General features: G+C 45.9%; 1 protein-coding gene and 1 pseudogene across 8 annotated transcripts in view; both read left to right on the top strand.

Annotated features, from left to right (window-relative positions):
• FNBP1 (formin binding protein 1) overlaps positions 1-20,276 on the top strand; it is a 140,913-nt gene that overhangs the window by 97,359 nt on the left and 23,278 nt on the right. For 6 of the 8 annotated variants that reach the window (XM_042912361.1, XM_042912363.1, XM_042912362.1 and 3 more), the window contains 4 exons: positions 8,581-8,709; positions 9,898-10,044; positions 16,643-16,840; positions 17,775-17,957. In XM_042912361.1, coding sequence (XP_042768295.1) covers positions 8,581-8,709; positions 9,898-10,044; positions 16,643-16,840; positions 17,775-17,957 — 657 coding nt within the window. The remainder of the gene's footprint in view (positions 1-8,580; positions 8,710-9,897; positions 10,045-16,642; positions 16,841-17,774; positions 17,958-20,276) is intronic. The other 2 variants (XM_042912365.1, XM_042912364.1) reach the window with 1 other exon arrangement.
• Positions 19,209-19,322, top strand: LOC122205703 (annotated as a pseudogene).

The raw sequence follows: 20,276 nt of genomic DNA, 5'->3' as shown, positions 1-20,276 counted from the left end.
GGAGACCATGGTTTATATTTTAACAAGATCTCTGGGCTCATGCCGAATGTTTCACGAGCCTACCTTGGGCCTGTGCCAACATCAAGATGAACGCTATCAGCATTGGCTTCCCTTTCAGCAGAAACGGTCACTCACCTTTGGTAAATAGATATTTCCAATTCTACTTTTCAAATAAGGCAACCAGGGTATAGGGGAACAGAAGGCCTTTTCTTAAAACTGTTTAGCAACTGAATGGCCCATGTGGGATTGAGATGCTGGTCTCATTTGCTATCTTTTCTGTGTTCTCTCCTTCTATTTCAGTGACTATGGACCAAAGTAACTTACAATACACTGGGGCTAGAAGTTGTAAGACTGTTAAAAAAGAATCAGGAAATTGCTGAAATATTTCAAGCATATTTCTTTGGTTAACTTATTTTGAAGTTTTTCTCTGTTTTGTATTTTAGCTGCCTTTATAATTTATCAAAGACAGACTCATTGTTTTGGCAAGTCCCCGGCCTGGAAGTCTCCAACAAAAACTCCCAGCACTCTGTCTGAATAGGAATTTTTAAATGCATTCTTAGTCTTGAACTTGAAAATGTATTCTAGATGCAACAGTTTGCTGGGAAATTTAACCAATGCCATTTATCATACACTGCTCCAGACAGAGAAAATTTTCATCTCTTCCTTTGTTAGTATCCTTCCTACTACATTATCTTTTTAGAGCTTTGCTTTGCTTTGCTTTGCTTTGCTTTCCTTTCCTTACCTTCCTTTCCTCTTTCTTTTTTTCTTTCTTTCTTTCTTTCTTTCTTTCTTTCTTTCTTTCTTTTCTTTTTTTCTTTCTTTCTTTCTTTCTTTCTTTTCTTTCTTTCTTTCTTTCTTTCTTTCTTTCTTTCTTCTTTCTTTCTCTCAAAGGCAAGCCATACCTCTTCCATCTTTAAGTTTCTGGAATTCACCATTAGAATTTGTTTCTTTAATCTTTTCGGCAAAATAAAATATTTCTTAATCACTCTTTTCAGAAGTGATCACTATTAATTATTAATGTTTTATTTTTACAATCACCAAAGTATGCTGTAAATGCTGTTTGGAAACCTTAACATTTTTTTTTTTTTACATCACATACAGCTTTCACTTTTCCAAATCATTAAGTGCTCTTACTTTTTTTTTTTTTTTAAAAACTTTTTTTTAACGTTTATTTATTTTTGAGACAGAGAGAGACAGAGCATGAATGGGGGAGGGTCAGAGAGAGGGAGACACAGAATCTGAAACAGGCTCCAGGCTCCGAGCTGTCAGCACAGAGCCCGACGCGGGGCTTGAACTCACGGACCGTGAGATCATGACCTGAGCCGAAGTCGGCCGCTCAACCGACTGAGCCACCCAGGCGCCCCTCTTACTTTTTTTTTTTAAGCAGGCTACACTTTAGTCCATCAAGGATATGACATATATTTAACCAATCACATTACTGAGCATTTGTTTCAAATTATCGTCTAGTATAAATTATACTGTGATGAATATCACTTGTGGACATTTAAAGTGATTTCATTGGCAGGGCAGTGGACTCTTGGCTGTCTCAGCCAGTGTAGCCTGCGACCCTTGACCCTAGTCAAGGTCATGAGTTTGAGCCCCACATTGGGTATGGAGATAACTTAATGAATGAATGAATGAATAAAAGAATTTCATTAGGATGACTTCCCAGAAGTAGAATTGCTAAGTCAAGGACTAGGGAACATGAGTTTGCCTCCTAATCACAGACAAATCCTAGAGACATCCAGTGTAACAGTGAAAGTTTTCAGGGATTCTCGACTGGTTGCTGTTTTTATGCATCTCGAAAATACCCAGAAAATAGGTCAGAGTATTCAGTGGCCTCTTCCTCCCTCGTTTGCTGCCACGGTGTGTGTACTTCTCATGAACCCAGCCGGGGGTCCAAAGGAAGCGTGTCTCGTGCTTAGGGCTCTTTGCCACTCTGAGAATATGGTGAACAGCTTTGCCAGCTGTCGACTGGGGGCCGTTGTAATGTGCTGGTGTCATTTAGAAGCACTGCAGCTGTGCTTCTGGAACTTTCCAGTGACTTGCCCCAGGCTGTCTTGCCTCCTCTCAGTAGTTAGCACAGTTCACAAATGAAGGATTCTAGGTTGTCATGTTCCCAGCGATTGTCGGAGGGTTTGAACGTGCAGGGACCTTTACTTCTAAACCACGGAGTTCTGTAAATCGGAATCATTTGCGGCAAGCACATTTTTGTAATCAGGTGAAAAAGGATGGACAAAGGCCAGAGAACCCAGGTCTTTAAATGTGTAGGTTGTCACTTGATCCACAGTATATTTTTTTAGGATTTTTTTTTTTTTTTTTTTTTTTGAGTAATCTCTGTGCCTGCGGTGGGACTCGAACTCACCACTCTGAGATCAAGAGTCGCACGCGCCACCAACTGAGCCAGCCTGGCGCCCCAGTTTTATCTGTGATACTAAGTCAGCGGCTGAGGTAGTTTGAAGATGGGTGAATTTGCAGCCAGGAGCCCCACTGGATCCATGCTGTGGCTTCAGCCCAGGCCATCCAGCCATCTGGCTCGATCCTGGTGGTAGTGGTCCGGCCCATCTTGCCCCCAACAGCGGAGCTACCTCGGGTCGCCAGCTACTGGATAATAATGGTGGGTAGTCCGGCAGTGATACCAAATGGTGATTCCGAATAACATCTCGATTTAGTCCTCTTTTCCGTCCAGCCTAAAATACGTTTGGCTTCTTTTTATGTTAATGAAATGAAACATTGGAGGGGCGCCTGGGTGGCTCAGTCGGCTGAGCGTCCGACTCCGGCTCGGGTCATGAACTCACGGCCCGTGGGTTCGAGCCCCGCGTTGGGCTCTGTGCTGATGGCTCGGAGCCCGGAGCCTGCTTCCGATTCTGTGTCTCCCTCTCTCTCTGCCCCTCCCCTGCTCATGCTCTGTCTCTCTCTGTCTCAAAAATAAATTTAAAAAACACTAAAAAAGAAAGAAAGAAAACACTGGGGCACCTGGGTGGCTCAGTCGGTTATGTGTCTGACTTTTTTTTTTTTTTAAGTTTTATTTATTTCGAGAGAGACAGAGAGTGAGCAGGGATGGGCAGAGAGACAGAGGGAGAGAGAGATCCCAAGCGGGCTCCGCACTGCCAGCGTGGAGCCCGACGTGGGGCTCAAACTCACGAACAGCGAGATCATGACCTGAGCCAAAACCAAGAGTCGGTGGCCCGACCGACTGAGCCATCCAGGCGCCCCCAGCGTCCCAAGTTTTGATTTCAGCTCAGGTCACGATCTCGTGTGAAATCGAGCCCCGCTGGGGATCCTCTCTCTCCGTCGTCTCTCCCTGCCCCTCCCCGACTCATGCTCCTTCTCTCTCTCAAGATAAATAAAAAACATTAAAAAGAAAAAAATCCCTAAGAATAAATAAATGAATAAAATAATGAAATAAACATCACAAGCGCAGGTTCTCTGGAGAACACTTACTGTCGTTTGAGCTCCCAGTGGTAAATGCCAAATATTCCTCTTTGCCGTTCCCAGATTTGGGGTTAGGAAAGGATGGGCCTTTCAAATTTGTTCTATTACATGCTTTTAACAAAGGAGAAGACGGCTTCCCCAAACCTCTGAGCACCGCTGCAGTAAATGGTTTCTCACTTAAGGAGCAGCACTGCCTGTCGATCTGGGAGGTCTGAGGTCATTTAACTGTTGCTCAAAAAAGGAATCAGTCTCTCTGCTTATTAACAATAGATATCTAAATGGAACGAGTGCGGGTTTGCCCATTTTTGTGAAAAGGTCAGAAGCCACGAGCAGCTGGTAAGAGACGAGAGGGTATCGTTTGTTAAGCAGATCAGCCACGTTCCCCACGTGAAAGCGAACGAGTTTCTTAATACACCCTGTATTCTCTGCTCGTGACAACGGGGACTCAGCCAGCAGTGTTGTTCTGTCCCTTGATATCTGAAATATCAAGGGAGAGAATAACACTGCATTGAACAGCAAATGGCTGCACATTTTGGCCAGCGCGAATCGTCTAAATTTAACTAACTAAATGGATTACGGTATTTTTATCTCTAAACCCATTAGGATTTCGAAGCATCGGACGGCAGTTCAGTTTCTAAAATATTGTCTTCTTTATTTAGAAACTCTACCTCTGACCTTTTAGGCAATCCAGCCGTGTTTCCATAGGACAGTAGAAGGGGCTGTGTCGAGAAACCACCGAGCTGTGAAGTCATGCTTAAGCATACACACGCAGGCCTGTGCGGAGTCATTTGGGGAGATTCCCGAGGGTTGGTCAAGGAAATTCTCAAGTTTCAATTCAGCCTTTCTGATTGACAGTGAAAGTGGTCCAGACCCTTATTCAAAGATGTCTGCGATTTACAGCCTCAGGCACTTGTGGTCATGCTGGACTTTTTTAGAATATTTTCTCTAAATTCTGTGACCGACTCATAAAAAAAAAATCCTCTGAACTTCTGCCCTACGGTCATGTCGCTATAAGATGCACTGTCTTGTATTCTTAGAACGAGAACTTTAATTGAATTGCAAGATACAGCGTATGGTCTGGTTTGGGAAGGAAGTATCTCTTTAAGATAATAGTCGCTATTTTTAGACTGACTTACACAGAGATAGAAATAAGGACGCTTCTGATCTTCATTTAGCCTCAGACTGGGAGATACCCTCTTAAAATTTCTAGCTACGTAACCGGTTACTCCAAATAAGTTTTTGAAAGCACGTTTAAACATATTTTTTTTTAATGTATTTATAATCGTGAGTAACTGACCCGATTCTAGTTTTAGAGAGAGATGCTTTTTTTAAAAAAATTTTTTTTAATGTTTATTTATTTTTGAGACAGAGCATGAGTGGGGGAGGGGCAGGGAGAGAGGGAGACACAGAATCCAAAACAGGCTCCGGGATCTGAGCTGTCAGCACAGAGCCCGACGCGGGGCTCGAACCCGCGAACCGTGAGATCATGACCTGAGCCTGAGTCGGACGCTTAACCGACTGAGCCACCCAGGCGCCCCTAGAGAGAGACTCTTAAGTTCCATTGCAAAATAAACCCAACAAAATAAACCTATCAAAAATGGATTTTCCATAGTACAACTTGGTCGGAACGATGGCACATGCCCGGGCCCGGGATTCCAAAGTGGGAATTAATTCCAAGCAGCTGGTTGCTGGGATTGAGAAGAATGGGTTTATCGTCCGGAAGCTTGATTCTGTGTGTGTGTGTGTGTGTGTGTGTGTGTGTGTGTGTGCACATGTGTGTACGTACATACTTACACGTGCCTAAGGATGACGTTCTGCTCTCTGTTTCAGAACTTAAGCTATTTTAAAAATTCACCAGGGGCGCCTGGGTGGCTCAGTCGGTTGAGCATACGACTCTTGGTTTCAGCTCAGGTCATGATCTCCTGGTTCATCGGTTCAAGTGCAGCAACGGGCCCTGTGCTGACAGTGCGGGGCCTGCTTGGGATTCTCTCTCCCCCTTTCACTCTCTGCCCCTCCCCTGCTCGCTCTCTATCCCTCCCTCTCTCAAAATAAATAAACATTGAAAATAAATAAATAAAAATTCACCAAGGTAGAATAATTTCTCCAAAATAAAGGGGACTCCATCTTGTTTACAAAGGAGGGGAGGAAACACCACCCCGTGCCCCTGCCTTGAATTTTTTTTTTTTAATTTTTTTTTAATTTTTTTTAACGTTTTTTTTTTTTTGTTTTGTTTTGTTTTTGAGACAGAGAGAGACACAGCATGAATGGGGGAGGGGCAGAGAGAGAGGGAAACACAGAATCGGAAGCAGGCTCCAGGCTCCGGGCCATCACCCCAGAGCCCAACGCGGGGCTCGAACTCACGGACCGTGAGATCGTGACCCGAGCTGAAGTCGGACGCTTAACCGACTGAGCCACCCAGGCGCCCCTGAATTTTTGAGAAAAGTATGTAAATGAAATAGAGAATTTTTTAGAAGTTTGAGGTCTACCTGGGAATTTCCTCGGTTCTTTTTTTTTTTTTTTTTTTTTTCGCATTCACAACAAGATGATAAATGATAAAAACCCTTAAGTAACTGAAAGAGTTAAAAGGATTTTTGTGTCAGAAGCGTTAGGGGGACAGATGGTACGCACGTAGGTGGGAAAGCTATTATCTACACAGAGGAGGGCTAGTGTCTATTGGAAGGGATTTTTGAGGGTGGCCAGGATCTTCACATTTGGGGGACCGGCTTAAAATATTTACAAGTGGACGCAGAAGCAGACGCCAGAGCGTATGGTCAGGAAGGGAGTTAACAGGGTGCCGACAAAGAGGAAGAACGTGGCAGTCGAAGTAACCAAGGGAACACGAGACGTGGAGGAAACGGTGTTGAGATCCCGCAAAGCCCTGAGAAACTGCAAAGCCCCAGCTAATAGGGAAATCGGTTTGGAAAGACTCATCCTGTTAACCTTCGTTCGAGAAGAAAACAGAGGAAGCAAGCTCTGAATGAGCACCTTGGGCTTTCACCAACGCGCAGATGAGTGAAATGTGTCAAGGAAGTGAAAACTCAGGTGGAGCCTTTGAGTCACAGAGGCAGGAAGCCATAAAGGACAGCGCGAGGCCACGAGTCTGATAGTGGGCGGTGCCAGCCGTCAGACCGAAAGTGGGGCGTCGCTTTTGCAGTTGAACGTGTCCGTGTTCTCTTTCGTCCTTTTTGAAAACTGGGGGGTTTAGTAACACAAAGCAAAATGGAAAGCAAACGGGAAAGTTCCCTGGGTTTTGCTGGAACAGGGCCCTCTTCCTGGTGTGTTTTTGGCCCCGAGTAGCAGTGGTCGTGTCACCTGCAGGCCAAGCCACCTCTTTGTCTGCAGGGGGGGTGGGGGGGTGGGGGGGGTGGGGGGGGGAGTGTTTGCCCCGCGCGAACCTCAGGCCGCGTTAGAGATTCAGGAGGTCATATTGCTCAAGACATCTCGAAAGTGCTAGATGAATCCAAGGTGGGATCAGCAGCATAACAATCGGCGGTGCTTGCGGATGATTTCCCACTTTACAGACGTTCTTGTTTGAGCTTTAAAATAATAATAATCATTATTATTATTATATTATATATAATATTTAAAATAATAACTATTATTGTATCGATTCTGCAATTCATCAACGATTGCCCCTTTCTTGCAAGTGTGTGATTGACCAAAACGTGAATTAGAAAAGAGAAACAAAGGGGCGCCTGGGTGGCTCAGTCAGTCGGGCATCGGACTTCGGCTCAGGTCGTGATCTCACAGCTCGTGAGTTCGAGCCCCGCGTTGGGCTCTGTGCTGACAGCTCAGTCCGGAGCCTGCTTTGGAGTCTGTGTCTCCCTCTCTCTCTGCCCCTTCCCTGCTCATGCTCTGTCTCTCTCTCTCTCTCAAAAATGAAAAATAAACATTTGGGGCGCCTGGGTGGCTCGGTCGGTGAAGCGGCCGACTTTGGCTCAGGTCATGATCTCTCACGGTCCGTGAGGTTGAGCCCCGCCTCGGGCTCTGTGCTGACAGCTCAGAGCCTGGAGCCTGTTTCAGATTCTGTGTCTCCCTCTCTCTCTGACCCTCCCCCGTTCATGCTCTGGCTCTTTCTGTCTCAAAAATAAATAAACGTTAAAAAAATTTTTTTTAATTAAAAAAAATAAACATTAAAAAATTTTTTTAAAAAAGAGAGAAAAACGTATGAATTTTCTTATTGATTATTTAGGAGAAAATCAACGCAGTAGAATACAAAATAGCACATAATGTACATATACAGACAAAAACACAAAGAGGGTGCCACATTACTGCTTCTTTAAACTGTATACTTTAAAAAAGTTTTTTTTTTAATGTGTATTTTTGAGAGAGAGACAGAGCACCAGCAGGGGAGGGGCAGAGAGAGAGGGAGACACAGAATCAATCAGAAGCAGGCTCCAGGCTCCCAGCTGTTGGCACAGAGCCGGATGCAGGGCTCGAACTCACAAACTGTGAGATCATGATCTGAGCCAAAGCCTGACACTCAACCGACTGAGCCACCCAGGTGCCCCTAAACTGTATACTTTATATACTAAAAGTAAACACCTGGGCACCTCCATGGCTCAGTCAGTGAAGCATGCGACTCTTGATCTCTGGGTTGTGAGTTCAAGCCCCATGTTGGGCGTAGACATTACTTAAAAATTTTTTTTTAAATAAAAATGATCACAAACATTGTGGTGAGTTTTAGAAAAGGTCCATGTACATATAGATCAGTGGTTCATATGCCTTTTTAATTCATGACCTCCATTGAGAATTGAATTAAAAAAATTACGGATTCCCCCATCCCCTCCTCAAAAAACTATATAGATATATAGATATATAGAGAAGCAAGTTCCCACAAGGCCCGTCTAGGTGACATAAATACGTCAACTGGGCCAAGTGCAGACAATACAGAATAGCGGTGTTTGTGTTGAACTAGAAAGTAATGCCAAGTTAAGACAATAGAGAATGGTAGGGCTTGTGAGAAACTTGGGTTCACATCCTTACCTAAGCCAAATTCAAATTCTAAACAATTTCTAGAAAATAACACCTGCTCCATATAACACATTTGAGGGTCAGTCTGACTGCAGATCCCTCCGGTTTGCGGTCCTAGGCCCTTTACTGTATTCATTAAACATGGGGGTGTTCTCATTTTTTGGCCCCAAGGCACGTCAGCAAGCTCAAGTACGTCACCAAATGGCCGAGGACAGCAGAGCCGATTACTCGTCAATTCTCCAGAAATTCAACCACGAGCAGCACGAATATTACCATACTCACATCCCCAACATATTTCAGGTAAGTGATTCAGACCTCCCGAGGTGGCCTTGCTTTGAGAGCCACGTTGCCTTGGAATCACGATGGCTGGGCTTATATGCTGAGTATTTATATAGAGTGCTAAATTTCCGTGCACTAAAGCCATTTTTTGAAGCGTCCAGATCAAGCCTTGACTGGCACCAAGGTGAACTAGAACATTAACCTCAAGGTTAATCAGTTGGCCTTTCCAGACGTCCTTGGTTGGTACCTGCAGCCTTTCTTGACCAGTTTGAGAATTTACAATTCTTAGATTAGTGCTCCTTTCGCCGAAAGGACAATTCTGGTTCTGAAATGCCAACTTAACCTTAGGAGTCCTAGCGGAATTCCTAAGCTTGTAGGATTTGAACAAAGGACAGAACTTTTCTCTGGATTGTTTTTCTTTGGGCTACTTTAGGTTGTCAGAAATGGCGTGAAGAAAGATGTATACGTGTTCTCCCGCTTTGGGAACCTTTTACGACTTGTGTCCAGTTGGAGGGAAAATAACAAATATTCGCGTCTTAGTGTCTACGCACACAGCAGACGAGAAGCTCCAGCTTGTAGAAGGAAGATACACCAGTGACATCTCGGCCTGTGTTGGGTTGAGGCGGTTCACTAACGCCAGGCTTTTGGTAAAGAGTGAAGTAGGGGGTCAGAGGCAGAAGAGATTGCCTGAAATGTATCGCCGACAAAAGCACTTGAGTTTGGGGTTCGCAATGAAGCTGGAATGGAATCCTATAAAGTATAGTAAAACCTTGGTGTGCGAGCACAATTCATTCCAGAAGCATGCTTGCAGTCCAAAGCACTCGTATATCAAAGTGAATGTTAGGAACCTTTGGCTCAGTTGTGATCCTGTGACACTCGGCATCGCGTACTACTCGTCGGCAAGGCGTCGCTCGTTTATCAAGTTAAAGTTTATTAGAGATGTTTGCTTGTCGTGTGGAACACGAGCAGAACCGAGTTACTCGCAATCCAAGGTTTTACTGGATACATTTGGGCAGCCTAACGATTCGTAAAATAACGTGTACAGCTGGTGAATGTGGAGGCAATAATTACAATGATTGTCTAGCTCGAACCCGATCGATGGACCTGTTTCCCTCCTAGACTGTTTGCTCGAGGTAACAGCGCCACTGAAGGCAACTTCCATAAGTGAGAGTGGATTACGTTAATTTCATACAAAATCTAATGTTGCAGAAAATACAGGAGATGGAGGAAAGGAGGATACTGAGGATTGGGGAGTCCATGAAGACCTACGCGGAAGTTGATCGGCAGGTGATTCCGATCATTGGGAAATGCTTGGATGAAATAGTAAAGGCGGCCGAATCGATTGATCAGAAGAATGTAAGTATTGTAGCTTGGGCTTAACTTACAACCAAGTTGTATCTCTGGTTCCACCATTTCTTCGCCACCGTCTCCAGCGACCTCACCGGGTCATCTCGCGGTGGGGAGTTGCTTCCCGTGATCACCAGTACTTTGAGCAGTCGTTACACCGCTTTCGAGTGTCCTCTTCATCCCTCAGGGTTTTGGATTCAGCTCTCAAACTTCTTTTGTGGGAGACACAGATAAGTCTGAGACATTCGCAGAAGCAAATGGCTTTCTTATCAGTTGGCTGAATAACCCCCCACATTGGGATCTGGTTCTTTAAGGCACTACTGACGTTTCGGGCCAGGTAGTTCTTTATCGTAGGGGCCCGTCGTGAGCACTAAAGGGTGTTTAGAAGCATCCCTGGTTTCTACCCACCAAATGCCGGAAGCACCCCTTCCCACGTCGTAATGGTCAAAAGTGTCTCTAGACGTTGCGCAATGTCCCCTACAGGGCAACACCGTCTCCGTCTGAGAACACTGCTTAGGGCCAGTGTCATTCGTTTGAATTCCTTTCCTAGAAACCTGTTTTCCCTCAATAAAAGTATCAACTAGAACACCAGCATAGGCTTTTACAAACATTCATTAACTTGCAAAACCAAATATTGAACAAAAAGCGATGTCGTAAGTCTTCCTTGTGATAGGAGTGTCTTAAAATGAGCCCAGGCGAGGGATCAAAGCCGTCTTTTCTGTATGAACATATCTCAGCGTGTAGATTTTTCATTGCTCTAAGAATATGTGTGTTAACATTTAAGGCCATCTGTGTAAAAAAACAAAAAACTCTTGTCAATCCAATGTGCAGAGATACTTCCAAATGTGTTAAATGGTAAGTGTTTTTAGGGGGAATAGTTCCAGTAGCAGGCATATTTTTTTCATTTTAGGATTCCTCAGCCTCTGTTTTATTAACATCTATTTGCCGAGAGCCCTCTTCTTCGGGGATTTCAGCCAACTTTTGGGGGGAAAATTACTGATGCTTCCGAATTAATGGTGTTTCCCTCACAGAACTACGCTGTGCCCACATGGGTTCACAAGTGATCAAACCATCCTTTCCTGAAGCTGAAAATTTCTTTATTTGATGGTGGTTTTCTTTATCTCCTTTAAGCATCTGAAGGGAAAAACAGTTCAGACACACGTGACTGGGCTTGCGTCCACACAGTCAAGTTTTTCCATGCAACGAGTGCCTGCTCCATTTCCTTATTGCCATTGCTTCATCAATTTCATACATCTCGGTTTTGGTAAAAGTGTGTTGGTGGCTCATCGATGCCTGGCTCTTAGAGGGAAATCAAGTCTCAGTGAGGCTTTTTCTAATCTCCCTATTTAAAATGTCAACGGTCACCAATAAAATACTATGGGGAGGGACCTTTTAAAGGGAAATAGTAATGGGGCGCCTGGGTGACTCAGTCAGTTACGTGTCCGACTTCCGCTCAGGTCATGATCTCGCGGCTCATGAGTTCGAGCCCCGCATGAGGCTCTGTGCTCGGAGCCTGGAACCTGCTTCCGATTCTGTGTCTCCCTCTCTCTCTGCCCCTCCCCACCCCTCTCTTTCTCTCTCTCTCAAAAATGATAAACATTAAAAAACTTTTTAGAAGTGAGGTCAGTTCTTGACTCTTTTCCTTAGCTTCATTACTTCTGGCATTGATGAAAATCTGAAACCAGCCTGGTTTAAATTTCTTATAGTAAGAAGCTTGGAAATTTCTTTTTCCTTGAAATTTCACAACTTTATCAGATCATGTCTGAAGGATGGGTTTCCCTTTATGGGCTTTATCTGAGAAATTGTGAGCCCGCTGGATTTATAGGCTATTTCTCCCATTAGGGGATCCTTGTTTTCCGTTATATCACTGATAATTCTTTCTTACCTGTGACCTTTATGTTGCTAAATCAAAGGGTCTTTCTTTCTTTCTTTCTTTCTTTCTTTCTTTCTTTCTTTCTTTCTTTCTTTCTTTCTTTCTTCTTCCTTTCTTTCTTTCTTTCTTTCTTTCTTTCTTTCTTTCTTTCTTTCTTTCTTTTTGAGAGTGAGAGAGACAGAGCATGAGCAGGGAAGGGCAGAGAGGGAGACACAGAATCCAAAGCAGGCTCCAGGCTCTGAGCCATCAGCACAGAGCCCGATGCAGGGCTTGAACTCAGAAGCCGTGAGACCACGGCCTGAGCCGAAGTCGGACGCCCAGCCCACTGAGCCACGCAGGCGCCCCTCCGAGGGTCTTTTCTAGGTCTTCATTCAAGTTCTTATTCGAGTACTTGAAGTATTAGGAGCACCGGCCCCCACTCGGCCACCCCCCTACTTGTTCTTCCTTTACTTGATTCCCAGGAAACCATAACGTGATGGCTTTTCCTCACTGCCTCAGTCTCCTTTCTTATTCGTGTTTTTCTTTCTTCTTACCATGGAAGGGGGGAATACCCCCGGGCTTTGATCTCGGATCTCTGAACTCTGCCCATTGACTCCTTGGAGCGATCCGTAGACTCTTGGAGCGTTAAGTCCCATCTCAAGTATGAATCACACATGTTACGATCCCAGCCTGGACTCTCCCCTCCACTGCAGGTTCATTCATTCAGTTGCCCAGTGGCTTCTCCTCTTGGATGTCCGGTATGTTCCTCAAGCTTAGTGTATCCAAAATGGAGCTCCAGACCTGCCTGGCCACACCCGCGCCTCCCGGGGTCCCCACTGCCTCCGTTACAGCATTTCCGTCCTTCCAGGGGCGTGTATCTTGGAATCATCTTTGATGCCCCCCCCCCCCCCCGACACCTGCTTCAATTTATCAGTCCATCCTGCTGGCTTTCCCATCAGAACCCTTCTCACTACCTCTCCTGATCCCAGATCTCCATCACCTCGGATTGGGCAGGAGGAGCCCGGATGACTGCAGGAGACCTCTAACTAGTCTTCCACCTCTGTCCCCCACCCCCGTTCATTCTTAACACAGAGACCAGAGGGTTCTTTTTTTTTTAACAATAAGCCAGGTCACATGTCTCCTCTGCTCAGGGCCCTCACAGGGCTTCTGTCTCCCAGAAAAAATCAAAGCCGCTGGGGCCTCGACGCCCTGAACCATCTGGAACGCCCTGCCTCCCCATTTATCCGTCCCACGTCGCCTATTCTCTGTTCTCCCCAGTGCTGTCTTCCTCATAAGCTCAAAAGTATGCTCCTGCCTTGCTGTTCCTCTGCCTGGAATGTTCTTCCCCCAGATACCTGCCTGGCTTACTCCCTCAACCTTTGGTGTTCCTTGAATGAATGTTTCAATTTGCTTTTTTTTTTTTTTTTTTGAGAATTCAAGGGCGAGATATTCCTTAATCCCTATATAACACCTCTCCTTGCACATTCCTTTCCGCCTGCCCTGTTCTCGCAGCGTGTTTCAAGTTTATCTTCTTCGGCAGATTCGGCTCTTAGCACGGTTACTTGTGGTCCTGCTGCTTTGATCTTTGCTGTTTCCGTCGCCCTTTTTCCTTTTATCCTCTCGCTCTCCGCCTGTTCATGTTTGGCCGCTGTTACACCCTCAGAAACCCATGTTCTTTCCCTTAAGCCCACCACCTTGTTCTTTTTATTTCTAAAACCAGCACCGTTCCTGGCACACGTCTGGATCTGCCCACTCACTCGCAAGTGCCAGGCACAGTTCTAAAGACGGAGACGGACAGTAGCAAAATAAACGAGTGTTAAAACAGGATGAGCGCAGAGCCCCTGGGTGGCTCAGTCAGTTGAGCATCTGACTCTTGGTTTCTGCTCACATCATGATCCCAGGGTCGTCGGATCGAGCCCTGCGTCAGGCTCTGTGCTGTGCATGGAGCCTGCTTAAGATTCTCCCTCTCTCTGTCTCTCTCTCTCTCTCTCCCCCCGCTGTCCCCCTCTCCCCAGCTTGTGTGCTCTCTAAAATAAAATACAATAAAATAAAATACCAGGATGAGCATTTGGGGGGAAATGAGGTAGGAAAGGGTGTTAGAAGTGCCTGTGGGGTATTCTACCAAGGCGTGACGTTTGAGCAAAGATTTGGAAGAGGTGATTATTTATTTAAATGGGGTAGGAGGTCCTAAAGCCCCCAGCTCTCCCAACAAACCGGATGTCCCCTCTCCCCCTTAATGCAGTGTCAGAATCACATGATTACTTAAGCGTTCCCACTGGTTTATTTATGTGTGGTCAGTTTCCACTTATTTTCACATGGCTATGTTTTCGCTAGAGCACAGCGGCGTGCTCACTGGCACACCCGGGCTTGTGGACCCGACTCTGCTAGCATACGTCTCCCCGCGTGTGACCAGAAGCGTAGTGTCTTACACAAGGGGGATTGTTTCCCCTGTCACGTAAAGGATGTCTGCAGGCAGAGGGTCCAGTCATGGTGTGGACAGATGTCTCTAAGACCTCAGGGACCTGGGCTCCTCTTAGCTCACAGCTTTTGATGATGTGACCTTCAAACTCAACGTGGCTTCCGGAGCTCCAGCCATCACGTCCGACTTCCAGAAAGCAGAATATAGAGAAGGGCCCACACCATCCCTTTAAAGAGTCTTCATAAAATGGTGCCCTGCCCTGTCTACGTCTCAGAGATCTCAGAGGTCAAAATTTAGGTGGTCTGGGGCGCCTGGCTGGCTCAGTCGGTTAGGTGTCCGACCTTGGCTCAGGTCATGATCTCATGGTTCACGGGTTTGAGCCCCACGTTGGGCTCTGTGCTGACAGCTGAGAGCCTGGAGCCTGCTTCAGATTCTGTGTCTTCCTCTCTTTACCCCTCCCCACTCGTTCTCTCTCTCTCTCTCTCTCCCCCTTTCTCTCAAAAATAAATACACATTTAAAGAAAATTAAAAGAAAAAAAAAGGAGATAATCCGCAGTCTATGGCCCATCTACAAAGTAGGTGGTAGCTAAAATATTTGCTAAAATGTGGGCTTGTATTCAGAATTGAGATCTTGGGGTGCCTGGGTGGCTCAGTCAGTTAAGCGTCTGACTTCCACTCAGGTCATGATCTTGTGATTTCTGAGTTCGAGCCCCGCGTCAGGCACTGTGCGGACAGCTCGGAGCCTGGAGCCTGCTTGGGATTCTGGGTCTCCCTCTCTCTCTGCCCCTCCCCCGCTCGTGCTCTGTCTCTCTCTCCGTCTCTCCCTCTCTCAAAAATAAACATTAAAACAAAATTTTAAAATAATAAAAACAAAAAAAAAGAATTGAGATCTTCCCAGGGGCACCTGGGCGGCTCAGTCAGTTAAGCGTCTGACTCTGGCTCAGGTCATGTTGTCACAGTTCGAGGGTTCAAGCCCTGCACTGGGTGGCGCCTGCTTGGGATTCTCTCTCTCGCGCTCTCTCTCTGCGCCTGTCCTGCATTCTCTTTCTCTCAAGATAAATAAAAAAAAGAAAAGAACCGAGATCTTTCTAGATTGTCTTCTCTATAGTTAGTTTTTTTAACTTTTTAAATGCTTATCTGTTTTTGAGAGAGAGCGAGACCGTGTGAGTGCGGGCAGGTCCGAGAGAGAGGGAGACAGGAATCCGAAGCAGCCTCCGGGCTCTGAGCTGTCAGCACAGAGCCCGACGTGGGACTCGAACTCACGAACCGTGAGATCGTGACCTGAGTTGAAGTCAGACACTTACCTGACTGAGCCACTCAGGCGCCCCTGTGATATTTTATGTATACATCTATCTTTCTATGGCATTATGGTTGTGATTGCCTTACACGTTTGTGCCTGCGCTCTCTGACCCTGAGAAGGTGAGGCACCCAGAGTTCCTAGCAGCGTGCACACCGTAGAGTTCATTGATTTATTCAGCAGACATTTGTTGCCCACGGTTCTCCCCAGGCACCATCCAGGTTCTGGGGATACAGTAGAGGAAAAACAGAAGGGAGCTTGCCTTTGGGACCGTGAACAAATGCATACATAAGGAAAAACCATGCGATGAATTAAAACCCCCGAACCACAACGAACCAAAGAAACGAGAGCGATTATCTCCTCTTGGCTTTGACTTTGGGGGGTGCTAAATTACCTTAGGAATTTCTGGTGAGAACCAGACTTTTGTATTACTGTATTTTTCACGGGAGTTGCGTAACAGCCGTTCATTTTTTTCTCCCTGCTTTTAGCAAAGTCATTCTTCCTTAATATTTGTTTCTCCATATGTGGACAGGTGGTTCTTAAAAGTGTTCTCCCATCTCCATTAGACACATACCTTTACGAATGGCACTTAGTCTTTCTAGTTATAAAAATATTCCTGGAGGGTCGCCTGGGAGGCTCGGTCGGTCAAGTGCCCGACTCTTGATTTCAGCTCAGGTCATGATCTCACGGTTTGTGAGTTCGAGCCCCGTGTCGGGCTCTGGGCTAACAGCCTGGAGCCTGCTTCGGATTCTGTCTCTCTCTCTCTCTCTCTCTCTCTCTCTCTCTTCCTCCCCTGCTCGCTCTCTGTCTCTCTCTCAAAGATAAAGGTTTAAACAAATTTTTAAAAAGAGAAAAAGAAAAAGAAAAAAAATGTATGTTTGACTAGAAAAAAATCTGTTATTAACCAATATAGATGCAATTCTGTGAGTCCTTATTTGGACAAAATTCTTTACACGGTCAGCTGTATGATCATAATTCATTGTGTAAAAGGTATTTGCACGTATTTAAATGCATTCCTGTTTGGTGGGTGTCATTTCAGGATTCGCAGCTGGTCATAGAAGCTTACAAGTCCGGCTTTGAGCCTCCCGGGGACATTGAATTTGAGGATTACACTCAGCCGATGAAGCGCACTGTGTCAGATAACAGCCTCTCGAATTCCAGAGGAGAAGGCAAACCGGAGCTCAAATTTGGTGGCAAATCCAAAGGAAAGTTGTGGCCCTTCATCAAAAAAAATAAGGTACTGATGGTTGGACCCGGTGTGAAAGGAGTTTTATAAAGTGTGGCGATTTTTGACTTTCTCTGTTAAGCCTTTAAAAACAAACAAGCAAAGAATTTTAAACAGAACGCAGAATGCAAAGAAAGAAAAGCTAGTGAGCTGTTTTATTTTGAACCATCATTTCTCTTTGGTGGTGGAACCTTTGCCATGGCCATTTGTCTGACTTCCGATGCCTATTACCACTCCGTACCGTGTCGCCCACGCTAACCCTGACCTCTACTGACCTCTCGGCCATTTCCCATCATGCCTTTCACTGCTAAGTCTCCCAGACGCCCGGTCGCCTCGGCTGGGAGAGGGGTTACCGCGCAGAATTCCGATAACGATTTATCAGCAGATCTCATTGGAATCGCTTCCATGGGTTAATAACTCGGTGTTGGACTCGTGTTAACCTGTGTGCGTCCATGCCCATTTTTTGCGTTTTCTTTTGATAGTGGGATGCGCAGGCACATGGCCGCTCTAACCTGGGCGTCGGCTGTGGTCAAGGCCGCGGGACTGCTTTTGCCTCAGGATAACTTTGCTATGTGCTTCGCAGAGGCTGTCGGGTCCTTCATTTTCTCCCACCAAGCTCAGCTCTGTTAGCGTAGGCGGGTTAGAAGTCTCGGCCCTTCTGGCTCTAACGGGTTTGGCGGAACTAATCAGAAGCCTTAGTTTGCATGTGGAAAGTCTGCATGAGCTGCTGGTCAGATGTCCCTCGGTCTTCTTGCTTCTACTTACTAAAAACTTCCCCTTTTGTCACATGCCCCAGTGTTTTCTTTCGGACCATGGCCGGGATAGTCGATCGTTTTGCGTTGTACTTGCTTTGGATTTCCAATATGATTTGATGCTTATTTTTGTTTTGTGTCTTATCTTCTTGTTTCTGATTTTACTCTGTCACTGCTCCGTCTCTTACATGTAGCTTATGTCCCTTTTAACATCCCCCCATCAGCCTCCCCCTCCTCCCCCTGCCTCTGCCTTACCCACTGCTGTTCCCAACGGCCCCCAGTCTCCCAAGCAGCAAAAGGAACCCCTCTCCCATCGCTTCAACGAGTTCATGACCTCCAAACCCAAAATCCACTGCTTCAGGAGCCTAAAGCGTGGGGTAAGTTCCGCTCCGGAATCCTGTCTCTCTCGTGCGCTTGGGTTGCGTGTTTGGCCCTGCGTCACTTTATCTCGTTTGTGAGTTGAGCCCGTTGTGTTTTCCCATAACGCGAAACTGTAAGGACCTGTGATTCCTCATAGCTAGACGGAAGAACAACAATAGAAAGAGGGGAGGAGGAAGGAGGAAGCAGAATGGACGGAAAGAAGAAGAGAAAGCCAGCCAGCCCGGGGTTCTGTGCACCCTTCGCGCGTTTCGGAAGGACTTGTCTCCACTTCCCTTTTAAAACATCTAAGTCATTAATTAATATTTTACCAAAAAAGGAAAACTTCGGTTCGCTCTCTAAAGCCAGTGGCAGACGAGATGAGGAATTGGAAGTCACTGTACGCCCAGAAAATACTTGCTCGTTAATTCCCAAAACCACCTGAGTGTCGCCGAGGCACTTCTCCCCGGGCTAAGCCTCAGGGTTCGGAGGGCGGAGATGTCATGAGTTTACAGTGGTTTCTTGAGCCGTTTGGCTGAACTTACAAGACTGATAAAATACCTGTTGACTGGAAGAGGCCGAACGCAGTATTTGTCTTTAAAGGGTGAAAATAAGAAGGAGCTGACGTTTATCGAGTGCTTGTGATGTACCAGACCCTGTTCGGTGTGCTCGTTTGCTTTTCCTTCGGCCGCCCTCCGAACCTAGGTACCGAGGTTTCCTTGTCTTGCTGGCAAGAAAACTAAGGCATAAAAAGATGAACTTAGGAAGACGGCGAGCCAGAATGAAAGCCAGAGAGCCCGCTCGTCATACGCTGAGGTTTTGCGACATCCACATTCAGGGAGGATCTGGTACCCCACGGTCGACCCGCCAGTGGAGGTCATTTATACTCCAGTTTGCCACGCTGATTACCATTGCCTGGCTTCACTCACAGGGTTTTGTGGAATTGATCCAGGAACCAAAAGTAGATACCAGTGTGGTTTACGGGAAAAGATTGGAATAGAGTCAGCCGTAGCCTCCCAAATAAATCGAACCGATCAGTGGACTCTAAGCCATGCCCCCAACACTCTTCATTACGAATAACGAGTGAAGTGTGGCAGTGAAGAGCAAACAGACACATAGCGCGGTGACGTATCCAGTAAAGGTCTTTTGTCCTGACCTTTGGGGATCGCCGTCCGGTGGCAGGGGGATGTGTTCTTGTACCGACATGATTTTTACTCTTCCCCTCCTTTGGGTAAAGAAGAAGTGTCAGTAAATAACAGCCAATCAAGTGGTTGCCTTTTAAAACAAGGGACAGCACATCTGCTAAAATTGGAACGATACAGAGGAGATTAGCGTGGTCCCTATGTGAGAGTGACACACAAAATCATGAGACGTTCCATTTTTTTAAATGTTTATTTATTTATTTTTGAGAGAGAGAGAGAGAGAGCAAGTGTGAGTACACGAGCGAGGGAGGGGCAGAGAGAGAGGGAGACACAGAATCCAAAGGAGGCTCCAGGCTCCGAGCCGTCAGCGCGGAGCCCGACGCGGGGCTCAAACTCACGACTGCGAGATCATGACCTGAGCCGAAGTCGGATGCTTAACCGACTGAGCCACCCAGGCGCCCCTGCGCGTTCCGTATTTTAAAAATAAATAAGTAAACAGAACAAGGGACAACCCCCCTATTTCTTTATATGCAGAGTTTCTTTCATCAGGGAATCCCAGTGTTTCATGCAAAGAATCTGTATTGTTGGTGGGATTATTTTGTTTTAAGGTTACCCAGCGTGTCAGGTTAGGAATTAGAGATTTAACTTCCGCAAGACTTCAGGAGAGCCGTTGTTAGGAGGCAGAGTATAGCATCCCAAGTAGATGACGGATCACGTTGAGCTCTATAATGAGATCTCAATCCCCGGCTCGATCAGGCTGGCTTTTAACACTCCCGTCCATCCCGCTTTTACTCTTGGAAGAATTTCCAACATCTGGCCAGGGTGTTTTTGCTCGACCGTATAAAGCTTTACATCAACTATAAGTCTGTTAACCCATCTCGGCCACTTCCAAAACCTTTACAGAGCGCTCATTTATTATATTTCTAATAAACCCCTCTGCACGGTCTTTTGGAATCTCCTAACGGAGTCTGTTGAATATCCGTGATTGTTTCCCATTTGTTTGTGTCTCTTCCATTCTGTCAACACCACACAGTCTGTCGGTTGCAAATGGTTTCTGAATCTGTGTCTCATGCTGTTCTCTGAATGTTTAGGAAAAGACCAAAGAATGTCAGTAATCAATAAGCGTACGGGAAAGATGGCTAGGAAAAATTTAACACTTAACACCGTGAAATGAGAAACCAGCTATTATGAGGATTT

Source organism: Panthera leo, chromosome D4 (assembly GCF_018350215.1).
Source record: "Panthera leo isolate Ple1 chromosome D4, P.leo_Ple1_pat1.1, whole genome shotgun sequence".
NCBI classification, from domain to species: domain Eukaryota; kingdom Metazoa; phylum Chordata; class Mammalia; order Carnivora; family Felidae; genus Panthera; species Panthera leo.
Note: the sequence above shows the minus strand (reverse complement) of the source record. Positions and strands in the feature narration are given on the sequence as shown.